The following is a 26,827-nucleotide window of genomic DNA, read 5'->3' on the forward strand; positions in this document are numbered from 1 at the left end:
CTTACTACTGGCTTTATGGTCAAATAGATAAATGAATTACTTCACAGTACCTCACTTCTTCAAAAAAAGTTACGGCTTGTAAGAGCCATAACTGCCTGCCTTCCACAGCCTACCTTCCACTGCCTGCCTTTTACAACAGGGTAAAATAATATGTTATTATAAATTGGGATTTTTCTGCCATAATATATTTCAAATACCAGAAGTAGGTTGGTGCAGTGAGTAGTTATAATTAGTCCAATTCTAAAAAAAAAAATTTATTGAAAGCTAGTGATGACTAACCCTTAAACTTACATGTATGTCTGTGAACCCTATAGCCATTGACAGCAAGCATCTTGGGTACTTCCTTACTAAGTTTTCTTTATGTTTCAGTTATAAATTCTCCTCGACTTGGATTAGTGGATGAGACAATAGCTCATGTAATTATCAATGCCAGTGATGATGCTTTTGGAACACTTCAGCTTTCAGCTTCAACTGTGCGAGTTGCTGAAAATTATGTTGGACCAATCATTAATGTGACCAGGACTGGGGGAATATTTTCAGATGTTTCTGTGAAATTTAAAGCCATGCCAATAACTGCAACAGCTGGTAAGTGATCAGAATAACAGAAGTACGCAGTCTGCATTACTTTGGAAAGAGCATGCTCTATGCTTTGAGCAGTTAAAGCAGACAAGTGTATTGAATGCACTATTGTATAACAAGTACAAAAAACCCCAGAACAATTATTGATATGTTTACTGACTGTACTTAGCAAATAGGAATCTTATGGGAGAGATCATGCATCAGCTTCTAGAAAACTCTGAGACATCACTGAAGAATCTAGGAAGTGAAATGAATGAAGGAATTGGGTGTTTATTTCACTAGTAGCCCACCACCTCAAAAAAAACCCACAAAAAACCCCAACCAAACAATAGTAATATGCATAGCTCTTTTCAGCCCTGTTTACTTAAACCCACCATGCAATATTTAGCAAAAGCATCAAGGAATGCATGTGTAAGAAGGACAAAGACAGAAGATAAGTGTTAATGATGATGTTCAATACACTGCACCATAATGCATTAATATTTTCTGCTTTTGTTGCTTTGTTTTTTTAATCTACAAATCTAGGTGAGGACTACAGTGTAGCCTCATCAGATGTGGTCTTACTCGAAGGGGAAACAAGTAAAGCTGTGCCAATTTATATAATTAATGATATCAATCCTGAAGTTGAGGAATCATTTTATGTTCAGCTACTGAATCAAACAACAGGAGGAGCCTTGCTTGGGTCTTTGACAAGGGCAATCATAACTATTGAGGCTTCTGATGACCCATTTGGATCCTTTGGTAAATGAGTCTTATTTGCATATTTTCTAACTTCTGTTAACAGTTTACTGCAGAATTTTGAGTGAACTGCTACTGGACAACTGAATAAAAACTTTCCAAAGACAAAAAGGAAGCCTGAATGATTGCAGTAAAGGAAAAGATGAGATAAACTGAATTAAAACATACAATGAGGGTGTAACAGTGCTTTAATATAACAAAAAAGTAGTATCTAGTCAGTTGATACAGAAGGATTTTTGAATCTCCTAATAGAGATAGATGGATTTTAGTTTACTTTTTTATTTTTTATCTAAGGAGTGCTGCATTTCTTCAATAGGTTTAAGCCAAAATCTGCATTCTAATATCCATTGCTTAAATACGTTGATATCTTTGTTTTACTAGATAATCAGGCAAAGCAGATTTAAAAATCTGGGGAAATTGTAAAATATAAAGAGAAATTAATTACACTCAGTTATTTTCTGTAAAGTAGTTTTTCTTCTGCCTTTTATTATCAATGAAATTAATTCTGTATACATTCCAAAATTCATTTTATTACACAGGTTTTGAGAAAGGTTTTGGTGATTTCAAAAATTAAATGATATATCGGAAATTTGTAATTTTTGTTTATTCTTTGGGGTTTTTTTCTGTGTATTTTTTTCCTGCCTTTTCCTTTGGTTTACCCTTTTATTCCTTTGGTACCCTACATAGTTCCTCTTGTTGCATTTTGTCAGTAGAAAATGGTAGATGAAAGAAAAAATGTCAAAACTAAATAATTTCAGATGGACAATAAATTAAATTAATTTGTAAAAACTGAAAGTTTAATGCAAGCAAGATTTTACTTGAAAGAATTTTAGATGGAACATGTTGACTTATTTCTTCAGAAAGTGACATGACAGGTGCTAAAGTGTAATTATGAAATTGTCTTCTAAGACCTTGGAGACATGCTCATGGTTAGCCTCAAAGAATGAGTGTGCTGGAATAAACTTCTTGGATGAGGTCCTAATTTTCATCCTAATTTCCTCTCTAGGTGAAAATATTAATACTGAAAGTTTGCTTTTAAGTTTAAACACGACTAAAAGTTATTTAGCTGTGCAAGTAAATGCAACCAAGTGAAATAAAACTGTACTTCAGGAACTGTTATATTTACTTCCATTTTCATTGTTAATGAAATACACCTCTCTGTGCTGTACTTCAGTATTTCAGATGACAAAATTCACTGTGGAGGAGCCTGAATTTGGATCAGTAACCATAAATCTGCCAATAATCCGCAATGCTGGGACTCTGGGTAATGTTACAGTTCAGTGGGTTGCTACCATTAATGGACATCCTGCTGATGATGACTTGCAGGTCGCCTTGGGTAATATTACTTTTGCCCCTGGGGAAGCCATTCACATGTTGCTGCTGGAAATCCTGGCTGATGATATTCCAGAAATAGAAGAAGTAAGTAAAGCAGTTTATTGTCTTTCTTGAAGAGTATTAGAGTTTTAACTTCTAGAGATGTGTGCAAACAAAAGCAAGGAATGCTCTGGCAGGAAGGTGCAAGAAGTTCAGATATTACTTTGCTTGTGATTATTGTTAGAAATACCAAAAACTGTTTAGCTGCATTATTTCTTTTTCTTTTTTTGTTTTCTTTTTGAGATTGTCCATGTAGAATTAACTCAGGCTTCCAATGGTGGTGCTATTGGGTTAGATGGCGTGGCAAATATTATAATACCTGCCAATGATAATCCTTATGGCACAGTTTTCTTTCATCAATCCTTATATCGAATTCAGGAGCCACTAGAAAGAAAAATGCTTGCAAATATAACAGTCAGGCGAAGGTTTGTATGATGTTTGATTTATTTATATCTATTATTTTTCTACTTTTCTTTGTCTGGGCTATAATTTCAAATGTCATGCTCCTCTTGTATAAGTATTTACATCAATTTCTTGATCTCCTAGCTCAACATATTTTTATTTCATGTACATCGTTTTAGAGGTAAATGTGAGCTTATTAGAAATGTACATAAAGTACTCAAATGAATATACATTGTAATGTGCACTATAAACATAACATACACAGTGTATTTGAAGTTTAATTTTGCCTTTCAATCATCAAATAATTTAAAGCTGCACAACAACCTGTTCCATTGATTTTAACTGGAGGACAAAATGGCTTGTGGGATGAAAAGAAACAACAAAAGGAAAACAGGTTTTGTGCATGTGATATGATATCCTAAGAGTACCTAGGAGGAAAGATGACGAAGTTGGGTAGCACAAGATTTTCCTTCCTAGCCAGCCCTAAGACTAAGATATTTCCTAGAAACACATGTTTGCAAACAGTGATTTTCAACAGGTTGCTACCCAATCTGAAAATAATCAAACTTGCTATCCAGAAAAATTTCCTACCAAGAGAATAAGTTTTAGTTAGCTATTTGGACCTTTTCAGCAATTCAGAAAGGGCCAGTCAATTTTGTTCACTTTCATACCTAACCCAGAAACAGAATATTAGACATAGTTCATCAACTAACATTATTTTCTTATTTTAATGTCTTCTAGTGGGGGCAGGTTTGGTCAGCTGCAGATATTTTACAGCACTTACGAGACTGACGTCGTAGCTCTTGCCATTGAGCAAGGTCAGGATATCCTGGCCTGTTATGATTCTCCAGTACAAGGATTTCCTGACCAACCATCCAAGACCAGAGTGAGTGTGTCAGGAGCAAGTGACCCGCTATATGCCTGTGCAACTCTGTGCCTAAAAGAACAAGCTTGTTCAGCCTTTACATTTTCCAGTGACTCCGAGATTCCTCTCTGCCTTTGGCTGACATCAGAGGTCAGCCCATTAACTAACACTTCAGGATTCTGGACCTACAGGAAAAACATCACCAGTGCCTCTGCTCTCTTTAGCACACAAGCCATTGCTGGTAGTGATTATGAATCCGTTACAAGACAGTGGGCCATAATGGAGGAAGGGGAAGAGTTTGCAAATCTCACAGTTACCATACTACCTGACAATCTGCCAGAGTTGGATGAGCAATTCACTATATCCCTATTGAAAGTTGAGCTAATGAACATCTCAGCCAGCTTAAAAAATCAACCAACTATAGGACAGCCAAATGCTTCCACAGTTGTCATAATGATGAATGGAGATGCGTTTGGAGTATTTAAGATCTACAGCGTAAGTCCCAATGCAACAGAGAAAGGTCTGTATATTGAAGTAGAAGAACGCCCTCAGGCCAACGTGCAGCTAATGATACATAGGACAGAAGGCAACTTGGGACAGGTGACAGTGGAATGGCGTGTGGTTGGTGGAACTGCTACCCCGGACTTGGATTTTGTAGGTGTTGGTGAGATTCTGGCATTTGCTGAAGGTGAGGCAAGGTTTAGCACTAGCTTCTGTTTGATAAAACTAAAGAAAAGCAAAATGAACTGTTAGGCACTCTGTCCTATGGGTAGTTTGATAAGTGATGACTTATTCTTAGGCTAAACCTCCCTGAATGCTCAGAATACATTTTCAAAAGAATCTAGTTCGTTAGCTTATAGTATTATGTTGCAGAACATGAACTGGTAGTTCCCAGAAGTGATTCTGAGGCTGACGTATAGTAACATTTGTGGCTATAAGTTCAATAAAAAAAGATTTTCAAAGTATTTTGAAAGATAATAGCAGGAAAATACATGTATTTTGTAAACTGTGTACATACTTGGGTATATGGCTCATCAGAAGTTATTATGCACTTGATAAGTTTTATCCAAGAATAATATTCCCCATTTCTAAGTTAATTTTGGAAGTCAGAGAACTTATAATGCAAATGAAGAATTCTAGATATCCACTAATCATGCCTACATTGGTAATTTCTACACAGTATACTTAATAATTTTATATTTACATTGCCTTAATATAACTTTTCAGTAGTAAGTGAATTCATGACAATTCATAATGACAAGTAACTTCTAATCAGTTGAACAAATAAATATACTTCATGTCCTTTTTAATATTTTTTAAAAGTATTTCCTAAGGGATTGTAAAAACTTTTGAAAAGGTGATTTCCATGTGCACACATAAGTATCTGTCTGTTCTTCTTCTTGTAGGGGAAACAAAAAACATTGTCACACTGACCATTTTAGATGATATGGAGCCAGAGGATGATGAAAGTATCATAATCAGCCTGGTCAATACTGAAGGAGGGAGTCGGATTCTGCCCAGTTTTGACACTGTCACAGTGATTATTCTGGCAAGTGACAATGTGGCAGGAATTATTAGCTTTCAGACAGCCTCCAGATCTGTTATTGGCCATGAAGGTGGGATTCTTCATATTGATCACACTCACTTTGTTTAACATTAGTTTCCATGTCAGTGCTTTCTATTGATCATGACCCACAGTGATTGTTTTTATCGTTGTTCAGATAATGCCAACAAGCAGAGAACAACCACATACTCGGCATCTATTTCCTTGAATTTTTAACTCTTGCAGGCTTAGCACTTAGATTAAATCAATGGAAAAGATAAGTGTATAATTTCTAAAACCATTTTATATATCATCATCTGTGCTTTCCTTTCTTCTGAAGAGCATGCCTTGTTTCTATTGGTATTTCAAAGCTCCTTTTAGCGTTTCTTGTATTCAGTTATACCATATTCCAGAACTGTATACAACTCCCATCATACACACGTATTAGTACTAGCCATAAGAAAACCTCATCTATCAGTGACTAAAAATTCACTCTAAATCTTCTAGGAAATATTCCCACAAGAAGATTAGGATCTCATCTTCCCTCTCCCTGACTCAATTAACTGGCTGTTTTAAAATTTTCTCTATGATTTCTTGTGGTAGCTAGTTTAGGAATGTAGGAATCTTGCTGTCATTACTCAGTCATGACCTTTGAGAAAGAACAGTAATAATTTGATAGGCCCAAATGTGTCTACTAGTGCTTTAAAAGAGAATGTTGTGTGTTCAGTCTAAGGTTTGATGCATTTGTGCATAGGATAATGACAGTACTAATGGTGATTGCTTTTGGCAGCCTTTGCTGGAATCAAAATATATTGCAGTATGATTTTTCTCTGACATATAAACTGATGGGTAGGAAAAGTTAACAAAACAGAAATTTGCTTTCAGAAATGCATTTTCTGTTCAAAGAAGTAAGTCCTTTTTAACCAAATGCTTTCTATTTGGTTGGTTGGTTGTTTTTTTTTTTTTTTTCTATAAATGAAAGGGCATCATAACCTTTTGGCTTTTTATCTAGATATTTTTTCTGTTAGTTCTGTTCTAATGTGTGCCCAGTTTTTGTCCCCTATTCCTCCACATTAATAGCTCTGATCCCTCTGCCAAGCCAGCTGCAATCTGGCAGGCTAAAAAGAACTGTTAATGAGCACAAGACAAACCGTCTCACTCCCAGAGGTTGCAATGACCCTGAATACTTTCCACTAGTTAAATATTATCATACCATGCTAGCAATGTTGCCTACTGGGAGCTGAAACACTCTGCTATAGTTTATAAATTACTTGATTCTGATTCCTCCAGCTTGTGAAGAGCAGTGCATTGTCTTACAATAAAAAAGAAAAAAAAAGAAAACCCAAGGAAACTAATTCCCTTTGATAAAAAAAGGAAAGAATGAGCTAAGGCCTTTAGAATATTTCAGTATTTATACTTTGTTTTTAGTAATACTTTTTTTTTTTGTTCTGAAAATAAAATTTATCAGACATAAATCCAAATGTGATTATATTAATTGTATTACTGAACAATTTCTGTCTAGCAAATCTATATTGTTTTCAAGCTGTGCATATTGTTTAACACCTTACTGGGGCAAGGGTAGCATTTTAGTGCCTGCAGAGGTGCAACGGTTGTGTGGCTATGACTGTATTAGAGGAAAATACATTGCAGTAGTTTGAAATAAGGAAGAAGAGGGGGAGGCTGAGGCCCCCTTCTTCTCTGATAAATGCAGAGATCTAAAGGTATGGATAAAACCTAATTAAATTAAAAAAAAACTTAAACCAAAATGGTGAAATTAGCCTCCTAACACTTAAAGCTCCAAAAATCAATTAGTGCTTGTATTAGTATTTCTTTCTGAGTCAGTAATTAACTACCTGAAGTTTGTAATTATGGTGAATTATACTTCAGGTTTCTTCTCAGTGTTTGGATTACAGTACAACAGGCTTTTTCATTATAAAGCATTTTGTCCCAGTCTTTAGTGAAAATTCACTATATTACATCATTGTATTGAAATAAGTTTTGTCTAGACTGTACATTCTGAAATGGTACCAGAGTAAGCTTTTTTCTATTAAATACTTATTTGTTTGCAATGGATGTGCAAAATTATAAAGTAAGATAAAATCAGTTTCAGTGCAGTGTTAAATGATATGCTGTTAGCCTCAGGGAAACCTGTAAACTGGCAATCTACCCTCAGATATCTGACTGTAGAATCAGAATCCTTGTGTTATCAATAAATTTTAGGTTCTTTTATTCTCTTAGAAGCAGCATAAAACAACTTAAGACAAAGATACGAACATTGGTGTATCTCCATGGCTTAACCGAAATTTGAAATGTTGAGGCTAAAATAACACCTATTAATTTATTTATTTGAAAATGAGTGTATACAATTCTTGTGTTATGTCTTCACAGTTTTATATTTTAATTAGTTATATTAAGGTCTCTTGAAATTATTTGTTCATCTCATTGGTAGTCAATATATATGAATGTCTAATTTTTTGTTACCAAAAAAAGAACATGTCTAGAAAAATTCGATGTTTTCCTGCCTGTTTCATCTATACAGTGCTGTTCTGCAATATATTATACTACAATAGCTAGATAGCATCCTAACAGGATGCTCTTTAAAGTACATAATCAGGGAGACTAGCTGGGCTGCTCAGTTCTTTATGACTTTATGAGTAAGAAGCCACATAACACCACATCTTCTCTTTCACTATCATAGACATTTCTCAGTTTCTCTCAATAGGGTTGCTTCTAAGCATGTACATAACAAAAATCAGAAGATGGAATTATTCCCAGATTTTACTCTTTTGTGTTTACAGACAGGTGTTGCTCTTTTATTTGTCCATGTTTTAATGCATATAAGTTATATATCTGTGTCAGCTTCCCTCATATTTGATACTTCTTCCCAAAGGTGAACTAAACCCAGAAAACCTCAGGAAGAAAGAGTTTAGGTTTGGGGATTTTGTTTTTTATATAAAACCCAAATATGTTCTATAACTACTGTGAAGCTCATTATTAAAAATATTAATGGTTTTCAGAATAACTATTTTAACTGTGATGGATGTTTTTGGCTTCTGATTTTTATACTTGTTATGTAGTAGATGAAAGCCCAAAATACTGCATCTTATCCTTTGTTCCTAGGAGAACAACTGCGATTACATGTTGTAAGGACTGCCCCAGGACTGGGAAATGTTACTGTTGAATGGAAGATAGTTGGGCATAATGTAAAACAAAATTTTGAAAACTCTTCTGGAATACTCTTTTTTCCTGAGGTAAGTCCATAAGCAAAGGTAATGCCTACAGGAAAATACTGTAATTAAAACTGATCTGAGAAAAATAAAAGTGCTTTTAGAGCAGTCTTTGTTTCTTGATGTGATTGTTTACTCTCTCCTTTACTCTTGGAGTTATAAACTGGGGGGAGTTTGTAGTTGTTTATGCTTCAGCTTTACATTTCTTAAAGGTGTTGTTCAAAATATATATGATAAATTAGTATCACTTGTATTTTGTGCAATAATGACTCATCTATTTATCAATAAAATAAATAGGGGACATTGAATACAACTTTGTATGTTCACTTGCTGGATGACCGTATTCCTGAAGAAAAAGAAGAATACCAGATAATCCTATACAATATCAAAACAGAAGGTAATGTGAAGCTGTAGCCTGCTATGTCTTAAAACTACCATTTAATAGTGTAGTATTTTCATATGTATTAATCCATTTTGGAAGTGTAGGGTTAAACATATTGCAGCTGATGTAAACTATGCAAAGTTCATTTGTATTTTATTGTAACAGGCTTGAATCTTTACACGTGTGTATGTATATATATATACATATACACATACACATATATATATACATTTTACTTCCTTCCTTTTAACTGAGTACAAACCTGAACTAATGTGTTCTGGATACAGTTGCCACAGAATAAGCAGGTATTTTTCAAAGCAATCTTGTAATGCTGCAAGCAGACTTTCTGATCTAAGTTCAAGTGTTTTTGAATTCAAATTAGTGTTCTGCCATTCAAATTAGAATAAGAAAATACTCACAAACTGCATCTCTTCTGAAATCTCCTTTGTTAAACTGAAATTAATGACCAAACAGCAAACTAACTTGACATGGATTGTGTTGCTGCTAGATGCCTTACCAACTTGCCAGAATAATTTCTTGACTCTTGTAATCCATCAGGATAAGCATAAATTAATACACCAATGATTATTCATCAAAGCAACACTTAGAAAAGGGAGTAATTTCTTAATGGAATGACTGAGAAGTTTAATAATTCCTGGGAAAACTTTCCTTTTACAATAGAGGAAGTTCAGGGAAGTTGATACTTGGCACTAGCCCATTAAATTTTCTCATTTCTTAATAGATTTTTCTGACTCTATATTTAGTATGCATACAATTTCTGTTGTGATTGTATGTTCCAGTGTTTGATACAGAATGTGAATATATATATTCCACACCATCCATAAAATTCAGTGAGCATATAATGTGTTTGGTTTAATTTCATTAATTTAATTTCATTTGCACTGTCACTGACTGACATTTGGATGTTATAATAGCAGTAATATAAGACAAAAAAATTAGTTGTGTAACACTTTATCCACTGTAGTCCATTGATTCTTTTGCAGGAGTGTCTTCTACAGGTGCTGCTGTTCTGGATAGTCAGGGATATGAAGCTGTTCTGACAGTTGAAGCTAGTGATGAACCACATGGAATCCTGAATTTTGCTTCCCCGTCCAGGGTTGTTTTAATGCCAGAGGAAAACAAAACGGTTCAACTTTTTATAAACAGAGAATTTGGATCTCTAGGTTTGTATAATAACTCCAGGACAGGGGAATTCCTGTTTTTGTAATCATAAGGCAAATAAAAACCATGACATGGAAGGTGGAAATTTTGAAAAATCTTGGGTACAGGTGATGTTTTCAGAAATTGTAGGTTTCTGACTGCAGGCTTGGACACTAGATTTTGGATAAAACTGCAGCCATACGCCTCATTTCCACAGCAAGGAATCTTGGAGCTGTGACTTAACTAGTTGTCTGTTAGAGTTGCTACCTTTATGTCTAATGTCTCAAAGTGTTAGTCTTTTCAGAAGAAATAAAAAACATATGAGAAAAGGAGATTGTATGGTATGATTCCCCCCTAAACTTCCAGAATCTGTCAAGGTATTTAATTAAGAGTACATAATTCCAGAATTCAATAATGTGTTCTGTGCAAAAATATTTTCTTGTGTTTGTTGCCTGAGAATTTCAAACTGTATTGTGAGATAACATTTCATTTCATACAGACTAGCTCTAAATTCCATCTGTTATTTTATCTCCAGGATCACTCTTCTTAAATTTTCAGCTTGTCTGTCCTGGCAGATTAGCAAGACATGGCTTTATTATAAAAAAGTAATGTCTAAATTTTTTACTTGGTAACATCTATCTCTGTGTCCCCAGTTATTATTGTTTATTGAAGTGTTTGTCAGTCTGCCTGGAGAGGAAGTTTTACTTATTAAGCTGTTGGGTTTTTTTCCCCAGCACTTTCTTTAGAGCCTTTCTTAGATGTCAGCCATTCCTGCAACATTCTACTTCCCTTGGCAGCAAACCTGGTATTAATAATATATTACATGACCCAGGTAGTACTTCAGCAGTGTAATATTTGCGTTCCACAGCACTTTAACTATCTGAATATGTTTAGTTGCAATGCATTTTGAGTCCTGTGGTTTTGGAGGAATCACCAAAGGCTCGACTGAAAGCACTTTAAAAAGTGTAACAAAGTTCCATTGGATCCATATTAATCTTTTAATTCTTCTATTTTGCAGTTAGGCTTTTCATTTTGTGGATAGGCGTATGATCTCTCTTGTCTATTCCAGTAAGCATTATATAAAAATAAAAAATACCTAAGAATTAAAAAAAAAATCTTTTTGTCACAAATTAAACAGGTGATATCAATGTTACATATGCCACAGTTCCAGGAGTACTCCCCTTAAGTAATCAGACAGAAGGGACCTTGGCTGAACCAGGAAGTGATTATATAGCCGTTTCTGGCTCACTGATTCTGGAAGAAGGAGAAACTTCAGCTGCCATAAATGTTACTATTTTAGAGGTAAAATCTAAACCCTTTCATTCTATGCTGATCTGTATCAGAAGAATAATAATTTGGAACCTAAAGCTTGCAATCTGTATATGTCATGAAGATTGCATTGTCACATTTTTATCTTAATGTTGAAATCATAGAAGGATAAATGATTACAGAAAACAGGTCTACCTATTCATAAATGAAGCTTAGCTGTTTCATTAAAAATTTACTGTCTGGTAACCAGAACAGTGCGAATCATTGCTTGCAAAACTCTTACTTTTTCAGTGATTGGTGTTTATGCCTTTAAAATTGGGCAGACGTTTATTCACAAGCATAGTTTAGTGTCACCAGAGAGTCTTTTTCATGAAATATGATGTCTTGCTTCATAATTCTAGTGTTGCTATAAGTGATTCTGTGACAATTTCTTAAAGAAAAATGAAAAAATGTTGTATCAAATTTGTGTTCTGCAGGATGATGTACCAGAAGTGCAAGAATTCTTCTTGGTTAATTTAACTTCAGTGGAACTCATCATGAACCATTCAACTTTATCCCCACCTAGGCTGGGTAAAACAACTTGTACAGAATTATCTTTGGCTTTCCTCTTACATGAATTGCATGCAGATCATATTACCCTGGCATATCATCAGTATTACACTTACTTGCCAATTATGCCAATATGAGATAGAGTATTCTGAAAGAAACATTGTAGAACAGCAAACATACTCATTATTACACTTGCTTCTTGCTTTTTTAAACCCTCTAAAAATTATAAGTCAATTTTCTTAGAGGAGTTAGTAATTAACAGCTGGAGAGCACAATTATCTGCTAAGTTTTACAGGCATTTCTAAGTACATAGTGGAAACAAAAATTTGAAAAAATTACTCTTTGTGATTACTTTGTTCCTTCTTTTTAAAGTCTCTTTTTATTACTCTTTATCAGATCTACTTTTAGGAGTTATATCCTGTAGTTTTCCTACTCTTCTGGTAGACTTCATTTAGCATTTGCTTAGTTAGCTCCTCATTCTGCTTCTGAAATCAGTAGCATAGCTGCCATTGGATTTAAAGGCAATTCGGTTATCCTGTGATACCAGACCAGCCATACTGATTATTTCTAACATCTTCCTTGACTCTTTTTCCTTTTCTTTGCATGCCTATAGAAGTGACAGAGTTAATTCGTTACAGACTGAAAGGTAACTTGCAAGACTCATAACTTGCTGATACGTAGATTGAGCTTAGTTGAGTCTAAAATCTAAACCATGAAAAGAGTAACATATATGTACAGAGGATTTTTCTGAGCTAGTGCTGAGTGTTGTATAGTCTCACCTTCTATTGTAAGGGGTTGTCAGTCTCTTTGAATCATGATATTCAACCCTGCTGTGACATCTGCATTGGCTTAGATGTACTTAGTATGAATAGATACTTGTTTAAACCCATGAGGCAAAAATTTGTCCTCATTATAAAATGTCACTATAAATTCTGTTCTAGTCTTGTTTTCCATGTTGGCATATTTTAATTTGTTATGACTGACAGTTTAACTCCTTATTGGTGCAGTGTTTGTTTTAGCATTTGTAGCTATCCCATACTCTATATGAGGTATTTGAAGTATTATTAGGAAGTGTCTCTTATCAACAGAGATGGACGTTTTGCACATGATACAGGCATGTTCAGTCAGTCCTACACATCTGGAATATATTGCATGTGCTGTTCCTCTCATAGCCATGTGTGTGCAATATGCGAATTAAGTCTGGTATGTCCATGATGTAGAACTGAACTGGAGTGACCTTGATTTCTGATCTGAAGCTCCATTGACAAAGAGCAGAAACAAGCAGCATAAAGACGATTCTGTTGTTTTCTCCATCTTCCTCTTGCTTCCATCTTCTAGAACAGGTAGAAGAAAGTACCCAAATCGAACACAGAAGTGTAAGGAATTAAAAGAGAGAATGATCAACAGCTGGGAATGATGAAATTAAAAGGAATAAACTTAATGGATACAAGAAAAAACTAACCTGGTGTGGTGGGCAGGGGTGCATCCAGGAAGGGGAGGAATGCCAGACATGAAATAAGAGATCTCATGTTGAAAGCAACATATAACAGACTCTGGGTGAACTGATCTGATTATGACACAAGGGAAAATGTGGGTTAGAGGGAAGCTGAGAAGTCTGTAATCACTAACACTCCCTCTGGATTTCTAAACCGTGGTAACGTTTCTACTGTTTCAGATGTTTTGCTGACTTTCATCACTACCTCATAGTGACAGGTTTGGATTCATGGCAAAGACCTTTTATTAATTTTTATCTGAATTGATAGAAATTTTTCCTATGGATCTAAATATGTTATATTTACTATGGATTAAATGGGGCAGTTTGGTTGTAAAAATTGTCATCCTTTCTTTTCAAGTCTTATTAAAAGTAATCTGACGTAAATTAAGGTAGTCATATTTTAAGATTGTCTGGACAGCTAAACCATTATTTTCTCATAAGAATCAAGTTCTGACTACCAAGTTCTGGTTCCTGAAATCAGTGGTCATTTCTGGCATTAGTCTATTATTCAGTATTTTCACAGTGCAATACATACAGTAATATTTCAGAGTTACATCTGTCTTTATGGAGCAATAGAATGTTTGAATAGAATGTTACAGTACATAAACAGCTAACAAAAAAATAAATAATTCTGTATTTGTAGCAGAATCTGAGCTGTATGCCAGTAAAGTTTATGATCAGGCATTGAAATATGACAGGAGATGAAATACTGGATTGTTTTTTAGTCTTCCTTCTCATTTTCCCTCCATATTCAGAGTGGCACAATCTGCAGAATGTTGATTGTCTTCATAATAAGTACACACAATGAAGACAAATTAAGATTCCATGCCAATTCTTGCTTTTGGTATGTCCTAATTTTTCTGTGCTGTGTTTTGCTCTCTTTCTTTGAGCCTTTCCAGTTATTTTGCTGACTACCTTTTTCTCCTCCACATTTTGGAAACAGAAAATTATGTATTCTACAAAATTAGTAGAGTTTTATAAATGCTTCTGTTAATCTTGAAAATAAGGAAAATGGAATTTATTGTTCCTTCATCTTTGTAATTCTGTTTTCCATTTTAGATGTGGAAGGTTTAGCTTCTCAAGTTATTATTGATTCTAATGATGGAATAAACGGAGTAATTGAATGGGAAAGTACCAAGTAAGTCTTGTCTTCTTGAAAAGCTCATTGTGTCAGTCAGTGATTGTGGTTGCCCAATTATTTTCATTTTCAGTCAGCAGTAAAAGTCCTGTTAAAACCAGGGCCAGATCTTTCAGATGGGAAAGCAACATTCAATTCAGTAGAATGCGAAAATGTAAGATAATTTTCACACTGAAACCCAGCATTTACTGTCTGTTTACTCAGAAATATTTTGCTACTACATGCTTTCACTGCTGTCCTCCTATATAGTGAACATGTGTCACTCCTCCAGTCTCCGTCCAGCATTGCAGCCTCTGCTTTCATGTAAGCATACACACTAGCTTCTCCCAGATCTTTGACTAATTTTAGAAGGCATCCATGAGCACAAACAAGCATAAACTGTCTCTAATACAAACGTGAAAACAAAGGTGAAAAGGTTGTATTACACAATTGTAGTGATGGTGATACTGTAATAATGCCTTTTTCTCATAGAATCATAGAATGGTTAGGGTTTGAAATGACCTTAAGGTACTCTAGTTCCAACTAGGCCTGCTATGGGCAGGGATGACTCACACTAGACAATGTTGCCCAAGGCTCTGTCCAACCTGGCCTTGAACACTGCTGGGGAAAAACATTATAAAGCATACTTCAGAGAGGGAGTGATTTGGTGCAAAAATTTAACATCTGTCTACCATCTTATTCAAAAGAACATGATTAGTGAGCACTGATAATTTTTCTTGCTTTTTTTTCAGCTTTGAAGTTAATGAATCTCATGGGAATCTGACAATAATGGCACACCGAAACAGGGGAACATATGGAAATGTGTCTGTATTTTTTTATGCCCAAAATTTGGAGGCACAGCTGGGTTTGGATTTTAATATGACTTCAAGGGTAAGAAGCAAATTCTTAATCTAGTACTTTTCATTCCTTCAGCTTCCTCAGAATAAGATTTTATTGTTTAATCTGCAGAATGATCAGTAATGTGCTAAATTTTTCAACTTGTTTCAATTGCTTTGGTCATCTGAATAGAACGAGATAAAATTAGTAATTTTACTGTTCCATTTTAAATACTGAAGTATTTTTAAATATAAGGCACAGTATAAACTTTCAAAAGTTTATCTCAAATACAGTTTTGCTTAGACAACAGCAAGTAAGATTTCATATAAGGTGTCATATTATTTTACAACAGAACTTCCAGATTAAATTAATCTTGCTTGTTGTCATTCTGCAATGTGTTAAAATTTTTACTTCTGTTTCAACCAACTTATAAGGGAAATAGAGATTATAGCTCTTCTTGCCCCCTCTTACCTTCTATTTAAGACAATTCTGTTTACCTTAGTTGAAAAATTCTGTATATATTAACATCTGTTAAGTATTTGATACTTTCTGTGTTTCAATGTTAGACTCTTTTTTTTGCTGACGGAGAAAGGAATAAATCTGTTGTTGTAATGATTTTTGATGATGATATTCCTGAAGGTGATGAGAAGTTTCAATTAATTTTAACAAATCCCTCTCTGGGGCTGGAATTAGGAGAGAACACAACAGGTAAAACTTAGTTTTGATGTTCTTTTCGAAATTTTATGGCTGTCAGTTTTATTCTTCTGACTAATCATATTTCAGGGAAGACCATTGCCCTGCTATGATCTTTATGCTCATTTGGAAAGTTCTTAAACACCCCTATGAAATCTATTCAATTAACAAGATAATATATAAAATGGGGAATCAAAAAGTACGAAAGTGAGCTTTTTAATAAAAGAGTCTAGATTCTTCCTGCCCAGAAATATTCCTTATTTACATATTCTTTTCAAGTAATAGCATGGACATAAAACCATTATGTATACACTAAAGGACGAATGGATTTGTCTTCATATGTATTTCATTTATCTACGTGTACAATTATATTTTCTATGTTTAATGTGTTTTTTTTCTCAAAAGCCACGATTACTATACTTGCCAATGATGACGGCCATGGAATTTTGTCGTTCAATAACAGTGATCACTTCTTCCTAAGAGAGCAAACAGCTCTCCATTTGGTGGAAAGTGTTGCAGTATTAAACATTATTAGAGAACCTCCTCAGGGAATATTTGGCACTGTGACTGTTCAGTATCTTGTAAGTGAAATTAATTCTTCAAAGCCATCAGTGGATTTGACCCCTTCTCAAGGATATATTGTGCTGGAAGAGGGAGTCAGATTCAAGGTAAGATGATAGTTATTACTAAAGAAGTGAAGAAAGCTTTTGTGAAATTGTTGGGAAGATTTCAGAAATGCGTGTTTCTTTCTTGTGTTTATTTTTTTCTTGTTTTCCTTAATTCTCAGGGCAAATTGTCTCATGGGAGTGGGACTAGGTAAATTTAAATGTGCACTTCTGTAGGTATTTCTTTGTAGTAGATGAGGTAAATTGAAAACAATATAATGGGAATATAGTGTTTATGTATGCACAGGAACATCTTGTTGTATGTATTCAATACATAGATGAAACACATTGAAATGAAGTGATAATGTACACATATAGTAGTTAAGGCTGAAGTAAAAATCCCATTCTGTAACATGGTACTTCAGAGGACCTGAACTGAGCACATTATACTTCAGCAAATGCAAAAAGTGAACACCTCTGACAGTCATAGGAATAAAATTTTACTTTTTCTCTGTGAGTATTAAACTCACTGCCTCTATACTGTGCCAGCAAGAATGTCAGCTAGATAACGAGCAGCTTAAGTTTGTGAAATCCTGACCCCTTTGAAGCTTAAATGACAGCTTGCTTTTTAAATTTTATTTTATTTTGTCAGTGAGGCAAAGGTCAGTAATAAATTAGTGGGCTAGTTAGTACTGGCTAGTTGGGTAGAATCTGAAACAAAACTTTCTGCAAATACCGCTTTTCAGTCTATGAACCTTAAATACATTTGAAACCACAGTGATGACTAGTGATGATCTGTGGGAACTCAAGACTTCTTAAACTGGTCTTTAAAATATGGTTTACTGCAGAAGTAAATAGGGATCTGAAAGGTTGTAAGCTCCAGTTTAGTTCCAGATCCATCATTACTAACTTTTTTTTTTTTTTTATAACAAAGCTATGTGAACCTGTGTAACTTCTGCCTGTTTGGGAACTCAGAAGGATGACAGTGAGCCCCAAATGATAATGGAAACACGTAACTCTATATAATTCTCTGCTACTTTCAGATCGCTTTGAGAGGATGCTAGTCTCATCCACAGTAGTACAATAAAGGGAAAAAAGCATTAAGGAGAGTGAGAGTATCTCAAATATTCCTCTATTTTTTGCTTTTTCTCCCTCTTTCTTCCCCTCACCAGTAATGGAATTATCTTGTTTCCCTGGAGCTAATTTAGTTGCCAACTAAACTAAATTAAAACTAACTTCACTGAGCTACTTTAAGGAATCAGGTAGCTGTATGGGGACCGGGAATTACCAAGGAGTGTGTGGAGTAAGTAGAGAACCGAAGTGTGAGAAAAGGATCAAAAATTATTACATTTCAGAGGGCCTTAGGATGAGAGGAGAAAACACAAGAAAGAAAATAGGTAATTTATATTTATGCTTGTTCTAGTGTTGCACCAATGGAGGTCAACCAGACTTTAGAACCTCATCCTGGACCATCGCTGCCTCAAATCTGTCCTCTTCAGTTTCAAGATCTGCTGTTCTCCTGCTGTGCTAACCAAAGGCATACACTGAAAGAATAGAAACAGGAGCATGGTCTGATAGGGCTATGTCATCATTAGCTGTCAATTCTCAACAACTTTCTATGCTTGTTTTCTTGTCAGACATTGCATATTTCTGCAATACTGGATGAAGAACCAGAAATGGATGAGCACTTTGTTGTCACCCTGTTCAATCCAACTGGAGGAGCCAGACTGGGCGCAAGAGTGCAAACTATGATTACAGTATTACAGAACCAGGCTCCACTGGGCCTTTTCAGCATCTATCCAGTTACAGATAGGTACTAAGCACTGATACAGTTAAAAGGAGATTTTTGAGGTTTCATGTTGTAGAGATGGTATCTTTCTACAGCTTTGTTTTTGATGAATCCCTTCAACGAAATTCAACACTCCAATTGTAAAACATTTCTAATTTTGAAAAGTATTCTGTCTGTCAAATACTGTTACTGCTATGTAACAAAACAAAAACCCAGTTAAAATGGATTATTTATCATTAGAAATATATTCTTTATATTATTTAAGTATAATAATTAATATTACAGATAAAAATATTATAATACATATAAATAGTAATAAATATATTAATTAAATAAAATAATAATGTAATATTTAAATGAACACTTTTGTAACCCTGGATTTTTCTAGCACAGTATAAAAGGTGCACTTTGCATAAAACTGACATAGCCTTAGTCTGAAAAAATGGTATCACACCTTTTCTATCATGTTTTCAAGTGTATTTTTTCATAAACCCTTACTTCATTAGTCCCTAAACATTCCACTGATAGTAATCCATATTATGAGCTCCAAACCTCAGATGAGTGCCCAAGGAGTCATTCATTTTAGGATTCATTTTTGTTTTTAAGTTGTGTGAAATAGACTTTCTCTCAGGGCTGTTTTGCAAAAGCTAATGAACCATATGTAATGTCATTTACAAAAATTATTCAGCTTAAACCATACACTTGATGTGTTAAATTTCAGGCAGACTGGTTTAAGATTTTGTTGAACTGCCTGTGATTTTGCCAAGGTCTTGTGGTGAGAAATGTTGGACAACCTCAATGTCATTATCAGTCCATCAGATAGCAAAACTAATCATTCATATTTTCATTTTACTTATTTTGTGTATTCTGCACTGAAATTGTACTGTAAGTATCTTATTCCTATACCATAAAGATAATACATTTTTTCTTTCCTTTCACAATCCTCACATTTAGGACAAATCTCCTCATAGTTGAAGAAGCCAACACTACAGTTTATTTGAAAATTTCACGAAGTAATGGCCTTAACGTGTCTGTGAGTGTTGAGTGGGAGACACTGTCGGATACTGCATTTGGCATCAGTACGTTCACTTTATTGAGAATTTCCACTGCTTTTGTCAGAGTAGTTATAGCAAGAAATACAGGAAATGTAACTTTGGAATGTGTATTCATGCATTTGATGTGATTAATCAGGAGATAAAAGAGCTTAGCACCTTAAGAGTGACCTTGTCATCAGCCACTTGTGTCAGAATTTCAATAATCTGTATTGCTCTCCTTCCTGCTTATACAAATATTGTTGTCACTAGAATTCTGTTTCACTTTTGTACACGGGGGGTTTCTGGGCTCAAGCACACGCTGAAGCCAGGTCATGAGGAGCTTCTCATCAACCAACACTTCCAAGTCCTTCTCCTCAGGGCTGCTCCACACAGTCTCCCCCAGCCTATGTTTGTGCTTGGGATTGTCATGACCCAGGTATGAGGTTCACATGGTACCATCTCTCCAGCCTGTCCAGTTCTATCTGGATCCCATTCCTTCCATCCAGCGTGTTGATCACTCCACACAGCTCAGTGTCATCATAAAACTTGCTGAGGGTGCTCAGTCCCCCTGTCCATGTTGCCAGCAATGTTGTTAAACAGCACTGGTTTTGATACTGCCTTGGAAGCACTACTTGTCACTGGAAGCTATCCTACCATCTCTGCCCATTTGCACCCATTTCCATGCTAAACCTTTTTGTTCCAGTACTGATACATGTACAGCTGCTCACTAATCCAGATTGAAACTAACAAGGCAAAAAAGAAAATTCCTGGTTTTGAACATGAATGAATACTCTGTCTGGCTCAGCAGCTCATCTAACCTCTGTGGGAGTGGGAGTTTAGCTCTTAGAGTTTAATTCTGACAATACAGTGTTTTTTTCTGTAAGCCAGTCAAACAGCTTAGGCTGTTTAAGAATCTTAGTGCCATGACTGATTGTTGCGGTGAGAGAAGGAAAGAAGACAAACACATACCCTTTGTAGTTTCTTTGTCACTCCTTGCTACCTAGCTAATTTTCTTACTAGCTGAATTCCAAACTGAATCATTCAGAATCCTGTGCAAATTGTCTTTGCATCCTCCATATGTAATTGTAATATATGAATAAAACATTTGTTTTTTAACTCTCATTAGATCCTCTGTACTATAACATTTCTGTTACATTTACATTTCTGATACATTTACATATACCAACTATTTAGAGAATACTTCAAAACTTCTGATAATTAGGTCTGGTTTTGGCAAGTAAATAATGCAAACGGCATTGAAAAAGACCTCAGGAGTAAACACTGTTTCCTTTTACTGTATTGCAGGGGGCAGTATCAATGTCCTGTCTATCTTGCAGAGTTTTGTGGAAGAGTCAGCATCTAGTTGGTGTTTCTTTACATCAGGCCAAATCCTGTATGGTATTCTGCTGCGTACACCTCCAGCTATGTTTTCTACTGTCTACCAGTGGAAAGGAGTTTTTGTTCCTGTCGAGGTAAATGTTTGCTAGCAGACACCAAGCATGCTACTTAATAGAGAATTTAAGTCTCAATTTTACTTTTTTTATTCCTCTCTCAGAATTTAAGTATGTGGGATCCTAAGAGCTGTCTGTCTTTCCAAATCCATGCCTCTCCCTACCTTGTGATTACTCATGGAGGAGCCAGTGAGGGAGCTTCCAACAGCAGTGTTTATGCATTCATGCCTGGACAGAGACTGTTGAAGGTGAATCTGTTTTACTTGAAAAATCATAAAATAATGGAGTTGGAAAGGGCCTCAGGAGGCCCTCTGGTCCAGCCGTGTTTACAAAAACAGTGCTCTGTGCTCAGCTAGTATGTGTTCCTAACACTCTGCATGATTTCAGTGATGTAAGTTTTAATAAATGGTTGTCTAATATGTTTTTATATTTTGGGGGTAGGGAAAATGACCTGGAAGAGAGGAAGAAATTGTGGAGCAATCAAGTCACAGAACATTTTCTGAGAAATGAGTAACATTATATTAATTTTTAATCCCACATATATAGAGAGATAAGTAAAACTACATACATGTAATCTAATGTATTTTAGATGTAGTTTCATGTGTAATTTCACAATTTTTAAAAGACACAGAATCATAGAATTATTAGTCTTAGAAGGGACTTTTGAGATCTTCTAGTGCTAAGCCCTGACATGTTCAGGGAAAATATGTGTATATATGTATGAACTTGGCAGTTGAAGTGACTTCCAAACACCATTTTTGTTGTATTTTGCTCCCAGATACAGACTTTCTCTATTCTGAACACTACACAAGTGAAACATTTTGCTGTGGATGAAGAAAACTATTTGATTTTTGTGAGTCACACAACCAGTTCCAATTCCATCCAGGTTAGACTACACTTGTCTTCCCTTTTATATGGGTTGTTTGGTTTGTTTTGAGTTCAAAATATGAAGTAATAATAAAAAAAACCCTATAAATATATATTTCTGGGGGAAAAAAAAAGCTTACTTTTCTATTATATATTTATGAGACTTAAAATTCTAGAGTTGTGCCAATACTCTCTACATTAACACATAATTTGTATTTGGTTTGATTTTACTGCTAGTGTTTTTCTGTTTGAAATCTAGCATGTTGAACACCTATAAGAACAGAAATAGCTTCTGATCATAAATCTATGAATCTGAAGAACAGGCAAAGCTGCTTGCAGTAGGGTCGTTTCTTACCAGCGTTCTTCTGCTTTAAGTTCCATCTTTGAAATGAGGAATTCAGTTCACTATAAGTCTTCCCAGTTTTTCATCATGACACTTAATTTCTTTTCTTTTGGTGCTAATTGTGAATATATAATGAGATAAATATTTCATATTTCCACAGGTTTTCCAGTGGCATAACAATGTATTTGTGCTGCATCATCAACTTCCACTTTACAGAGCTCTGAATGTAGCACTGTTTGATAGAGGAGGCATTATGTACCTGTTACTTTCTTTGTCTAATACCAGCCAGAACTTGCTCTTGTACCAGTGGTTGAATAATGAATTTAGGAATCTTCATCAATTACCAGCAAAAGAAATAAAACATATGGAGGCCTGGATTTCTGGATCGGATATCTATTTAATTACTGCAAAAGGTATTTAGCGGAATACATACACTGAGTTTGCAAAGTGTATCCTGGCTTATTTGGTAGTAAAGGCATCTGGAGTAAAGGAGTTTAGCTAGGAATTAAAGTATTACAGGGAAGTGACAATTCACTGATAAGCGTTTTATCAAAGTAATCTCTGGTTTGTCCCTCAAAAATAAAAGCATTGTTTGTTCTCAAATATTTATGAAACTAATGAATTATTTATGCAAGAATGATAGGCATTTATAACTATTCATGTAGCTGCTGTCTGCAACCTTTCTAAGCTTTTTTGAGCTTTGTGATATACAAAAATCATTGGTAAGCAACCTACATGTGGTTTTTATTATGGCATCTTAGTCATTGTTTTGTAAGTGCATCTCTATGCCTATTGAAAAGTTTATTTTGTAGTTTCTTTGCAATTGGCTGCTGTCTACTGGCAGTATTAATAATCTTATATGTGAATGTGTGCAGAAAAGGCCTTAAATGTCAGTGGAATAATCATTCCATGTACACATTAGAGCAGCTTCCAGTGACTAAAGGGGCCAAAAAGAAACCTGGAGAGGAGCTTTTGACAAGTGTCTGTAGGGACAGGACAAGGGAGAATGGCTTTAACCTGACTTACTATTGGTCTGACTTTGTAATTAAAGCTGCCAAACTGCCTTTTGAATGGCCATCCGTGTGTAATTTGGCTAGCAAGCAGCAAACTAATGTAAGTTTTTCTTTTTTCTCCTTTGTAGAATCTGGAAATTCTTCTGAAATTTTTATCTGGGAGACAGGGCAATCTACTTTTAGACACTTCCAGTCTCTTCCAGTCTGTGCTGTAAGAGGCATCCATGTTTTCATGCCTCCTTCTGGTTTAGGTAAGACTTCAATGACAATATTTGTTCATATCCTAGTTTATAATGCTAGAATTGCAGAAATATATGTGCTCATTTTTGGTATTGTTTGTTAGACTTTAGAAGTTATTAGCACCATTGTGATATCAAGGGCATTACAAGAAGAACTTTTAAATATATCACTTCATGTTTCTTTTTTTCCTTCCATTTTCCTTGTACAATGTAGTTCACATCCTCCTATCTGGTAAGGACACAACATCACTGTATTCTTGGAACTCGGAAGGGAACCAGTTCTCTGTAATTCTGGAAGCCCCATTTGCAGATCATATCACTTCAGCTACTGCAAGGTCTCTGAACTCCAGCAAGAGCTTGATTGCTCTGTCTGTAGAATCCCACTCCCAGATTTATGAGCTGACTGCTATCTCCAACCAGTCAGATTTTATACCTAGGTAGGTTTTTTATGTTTTATATAACTTTCATATAACCGTAACTTTATAATGTATTTATAACATATTTATATATCTTTTATATAATTTTTTTTATAATTTTTCATAGGTTTAATATAACCTGAAGACAAACAGCCTCATGACTGTCTTTAACACATGGCAAGAAAGGACTTGCATTTATGATTTGATTTTTAAAAAAGCTTTTATTTAGGATAAATGAAATTATTTTCATAACTAACTTAAGTTGTTCTGTGATCCATTATAATTAAAAAAAATGCAAAAAACAAAAGATACCACAAGCCCACTAACTTTAAACCTCCATTATTTCTTTAGGCATATAAACAGTCTTTCCAGCTCCAAAAAAAAGCTTATTAAATTTACAGCAGTGCTTTCAAAGTTCATTAATCAGCTCTCCTCAGTTTATAATTATTTGATGTGTGTTTTTTTATGCTAGTTCAGGTGAATTGATATTTGAGCCTGGGGACATGGAAGCTGTGATAGCAGTCAGTATCCTGGATGACATCATCCCAGAGGAGGAAGAATGCTTTAAAGTGTGGTTGAAAAACCCTAAGGGAGGCGCAGAGATTGGTGTTCATGGTTCTGTTAATATAATTATTCCTTCCAATGACAATGCCTATGGAGTCATTGCATTTGCTCAGGTAAAATATCTAAGGTAAATCATTAAAATATGTATATATAATTTCTGAATCATGGAAAACAAACATACAAAAACTGTAAACTGGGCTATGTGACAGGATTGTTTTTATGAAGTATTGTAGCAATGTGAATTAGAAGATTTTTAACATCCATTTAGCATTCCTATGTGATGATACGCATAGGAATGTGAGAACACAAGTTGATAGAAAACCAGTTCCACTAGTTCCTGTTGTGAGATTTTTATAATCCCCTTACATTTAGATTAACACATTGGTTTATCAGATTGGTTTATCAGCAGCCTAAAAATTCAGTTTCCAGATGGCATTTACAAACTCATCATAGAGTCACTACTGGTTAATCAAGGTTAATCAAGGGAATTAAGAAAACAAATCTGTAGATGCTTTTCCCCTGAAAAGGGTACTAACTAAATGAGTTAACCTGCCAGAACAAAATAATTTCTTTGGAAAAATGTCAGACTGAAGGTATTATTTGCAGTGGTTAATTCTTAAGTCATCTGACACTGTAGAAATTATCTAGATGTATCTATACTAAAGACATATTGAAAATATAAACCACAGAAGAGTCATTACTGAAATGAAACATGGCATCTGGACTTCCGTAAGAGGATGGATAACCATAAAGTAAAAGCAGTAAAAATATGCCCTTTTGAAGGTCCACTTGTTTGTTATGTGTTTTGTATGATTTGGATATAAACACTGTACTAAAAAAAAAACACAACCAAACCCACAAAAAAACCCCAACAACAACAACAACAACAAAAACAACAAAAAACACTACCAAAAGGAACTTTGTTTTGGCTTAGAATAAACAGGCCTGATGTTTTAACTTCTTACATCCATGAACCCTGTGATTATTAAGTAGATCTGAAAATTAAGACATAAAAATTTAATCAGCAATATGTATTTAGCTACCTAATAGTATATTAACTGTTTGATGCAAAGTGTCACTGGCCCTATTAAATACCCAGGCCCCTAAAGAAAGTTTTCTTTATAAGAAAATAATGATTCTGTTCCTTTTTGTTTTCCAGAGTTCTTTATTTAAGCAAGTTGAAGAAATGGAACAGGACAGCTTAATTACCTTGAATGTTGAACGTTTAAGAGGAACATATGGACGAGTTACAGTGGAGTGGATTGCTAATGGGAGCATAAGTGATGTATTTCCAGCTTCTGGAATGGTATGTAATAATCTGATACATATATACATAATCACTGATATGAGGAAGCACTGACTGTATTGTCTCAGACCATAGATGCAGATATACTAAGGAAGAAGGACAGTACATGATAGATTGACCGACTCTTCTGTTAATTTCTGCTTCCTGGTCCTTTCCTGTGATTCTGTAACTCCTGGCTACTGCATAATACTGCACCATCACTCTCACTCTTCTAGAACCAGGAATTCAAGGACCAGGATGACTTCCAGAAATTAGAAATGTATATCCACAGTATCCTGTTCTTATCTTCCTTTCTTGCTCCTATGATATCCAGGTATGGTGTCAAATAATTTCCATTGGTGGGAATCTTTGTCCTGACCTTGCCAGTACACCTTGAGAGCTTCAGTGGACCAGGAGACTAATGACAAGTCCCAGTTCTCTCTGTTTCTAAAACTCTTCAGATTTTCAGCCATATTAAAATCCGTGTTTCCTGCTAGCCAAAGCTCTTACCTGTTTTAGGATAGACAAATTCTGGGTGCTTCAGTTCAAAGGCCTCCACCTAGTGGTCGTCTATAGAAAATACAGGCTTTGAGCCATTAGAGTTGTAGTACACATCAGAGCTGAGGGACTAGGGACAAAGACTCTAGAAATAAACTTTACGACTGGAAATAAGGGATATGAAATAAGATAAGAAATAGAGAAAAGTCAACAGAAGTGTGTCCTGGCTTCAGCAATAGAAATAGAACAGGAAATAGAGGAAGCTAAAGCAATCACACTGAAACCGTTGAAGTTTTCCTTGAGCACTCCAGATGGATACTGCATGAATTCCCTGCATATTCTTTCAGGTAGGAAAGGATGGAATGGTAAAGCAAAAGTATATTTTGTTCACAGGAAATTTCTTTTTATCTTTCAGCATAAATGAAAGCGTTTCCTAAGCCTAAGTGTTTATAGACATGTCTTCCTTGTTGAGAGACCTAATCAAATGGCCCA

The 26,827-nt window shown here is 35.1% G+C and overlaps 1 protein-coding gene across 1 annotated transcript in view; it reads left to right on the top strand.

Moving 5' to 3' along the window:
• Positions 1-26,827, top strand: part of ADGRV1 (adhesion G protein-coupled receptor V1) — a 264,845-nt gene that overhangs the window by 48,788 nt on the left and 189,230 nt on the right. The window contains exons 28-52 of the mRNA XM_031046194.2: positions 370-585; positions 1,105-1,320; positions 2,492-2,736; positions 2,935-3,116; positions 3,835-4,646; positions 5,365-5,574; positions 8,622-8,752; positions 9,026-9,125; positions 10,115-10,294; positions 11,410-11,573; positions 12,017-12,110; positions 14,644-14,722; positions 15,454-15,592; positions 16,105-16,246; positions 16,637-16,899; positions 18,474-18,649; positions 19,580-19,704; positions 20,965-21,131; positions 21,215-21,358; positions 21,889-21,996; positions 22,481-22,737; positions 23,454-23,584; positions 23,787-24,009; positions 24,461-24,665; positions 25,712-25,858. Of these exons, the coding sequence (XP_030902054.2) occupies positions 370-585; positions 1,105-1,320; positions 2,492-2,736; positions 2,935-3,116; positions 3,835-4,646; positions 5,365-5,574; positions 8,622-8,752; positions 9,026-9,125; positions 10,115-10,294; positions 11,410-11,573; positions 12,017-12,110; positions 14,644-14,722; positions 15,454-15,592; positions 16,105-16,246; positions 16,637-16,899; positions 18,474-18,649; positions 19,580-19,704; positions 20,965-21,131; positions 21,215-21,358; positions 21,889-21,996; positions 22,481-22,737; positions 23,454-23,584; positions 23,787-24,009; positions 24,461-24,665; positions 25,712-25,858 (4,856 nt within the window). The remainder of the gene's footprint in view (positions 1-369; positions 586-1,104; positions 1,321-2,491; positions 2,737-2,934; positions 3,117-3,834; positions 4,647-5,364; positions 5,575-8,621; positions 8,753-9,025; positions 9,126-10,114; positions 10,295-11,409; positions 11,574-12,016; positions 12,111-14,643; positions 14,723-15,453; positions 15,593-16,104; positions 16,247-16,636; positions 16,900-18,473; positions 18,650-19,579; positions 19,705-20,964; positions 21,132-21,214; positions 21,359-21,888; positions 21,997-22,480; positions 22,738-23,453; positions 23,585-23,786; positions 24,010-24,460; positions 24,666-25,711; positions 25,859-26,827) is intronic.

This window comes from Melopsittacus undulatus, chromosome Z (genome assembly GCF_012275295.1).
Source record: "Melopsittacus undulatus isolate bMelUnd1 chromosome Z, bMelUnd1.mat.Z, whole genome shotgun sequence".
Taxonomy (NCBI): Eukaryota; Metazoa; Chordata; class Aves; order Psittaciformes; family Psittaculidae; genus Melopsittacus; species Melopsittacus undulatus.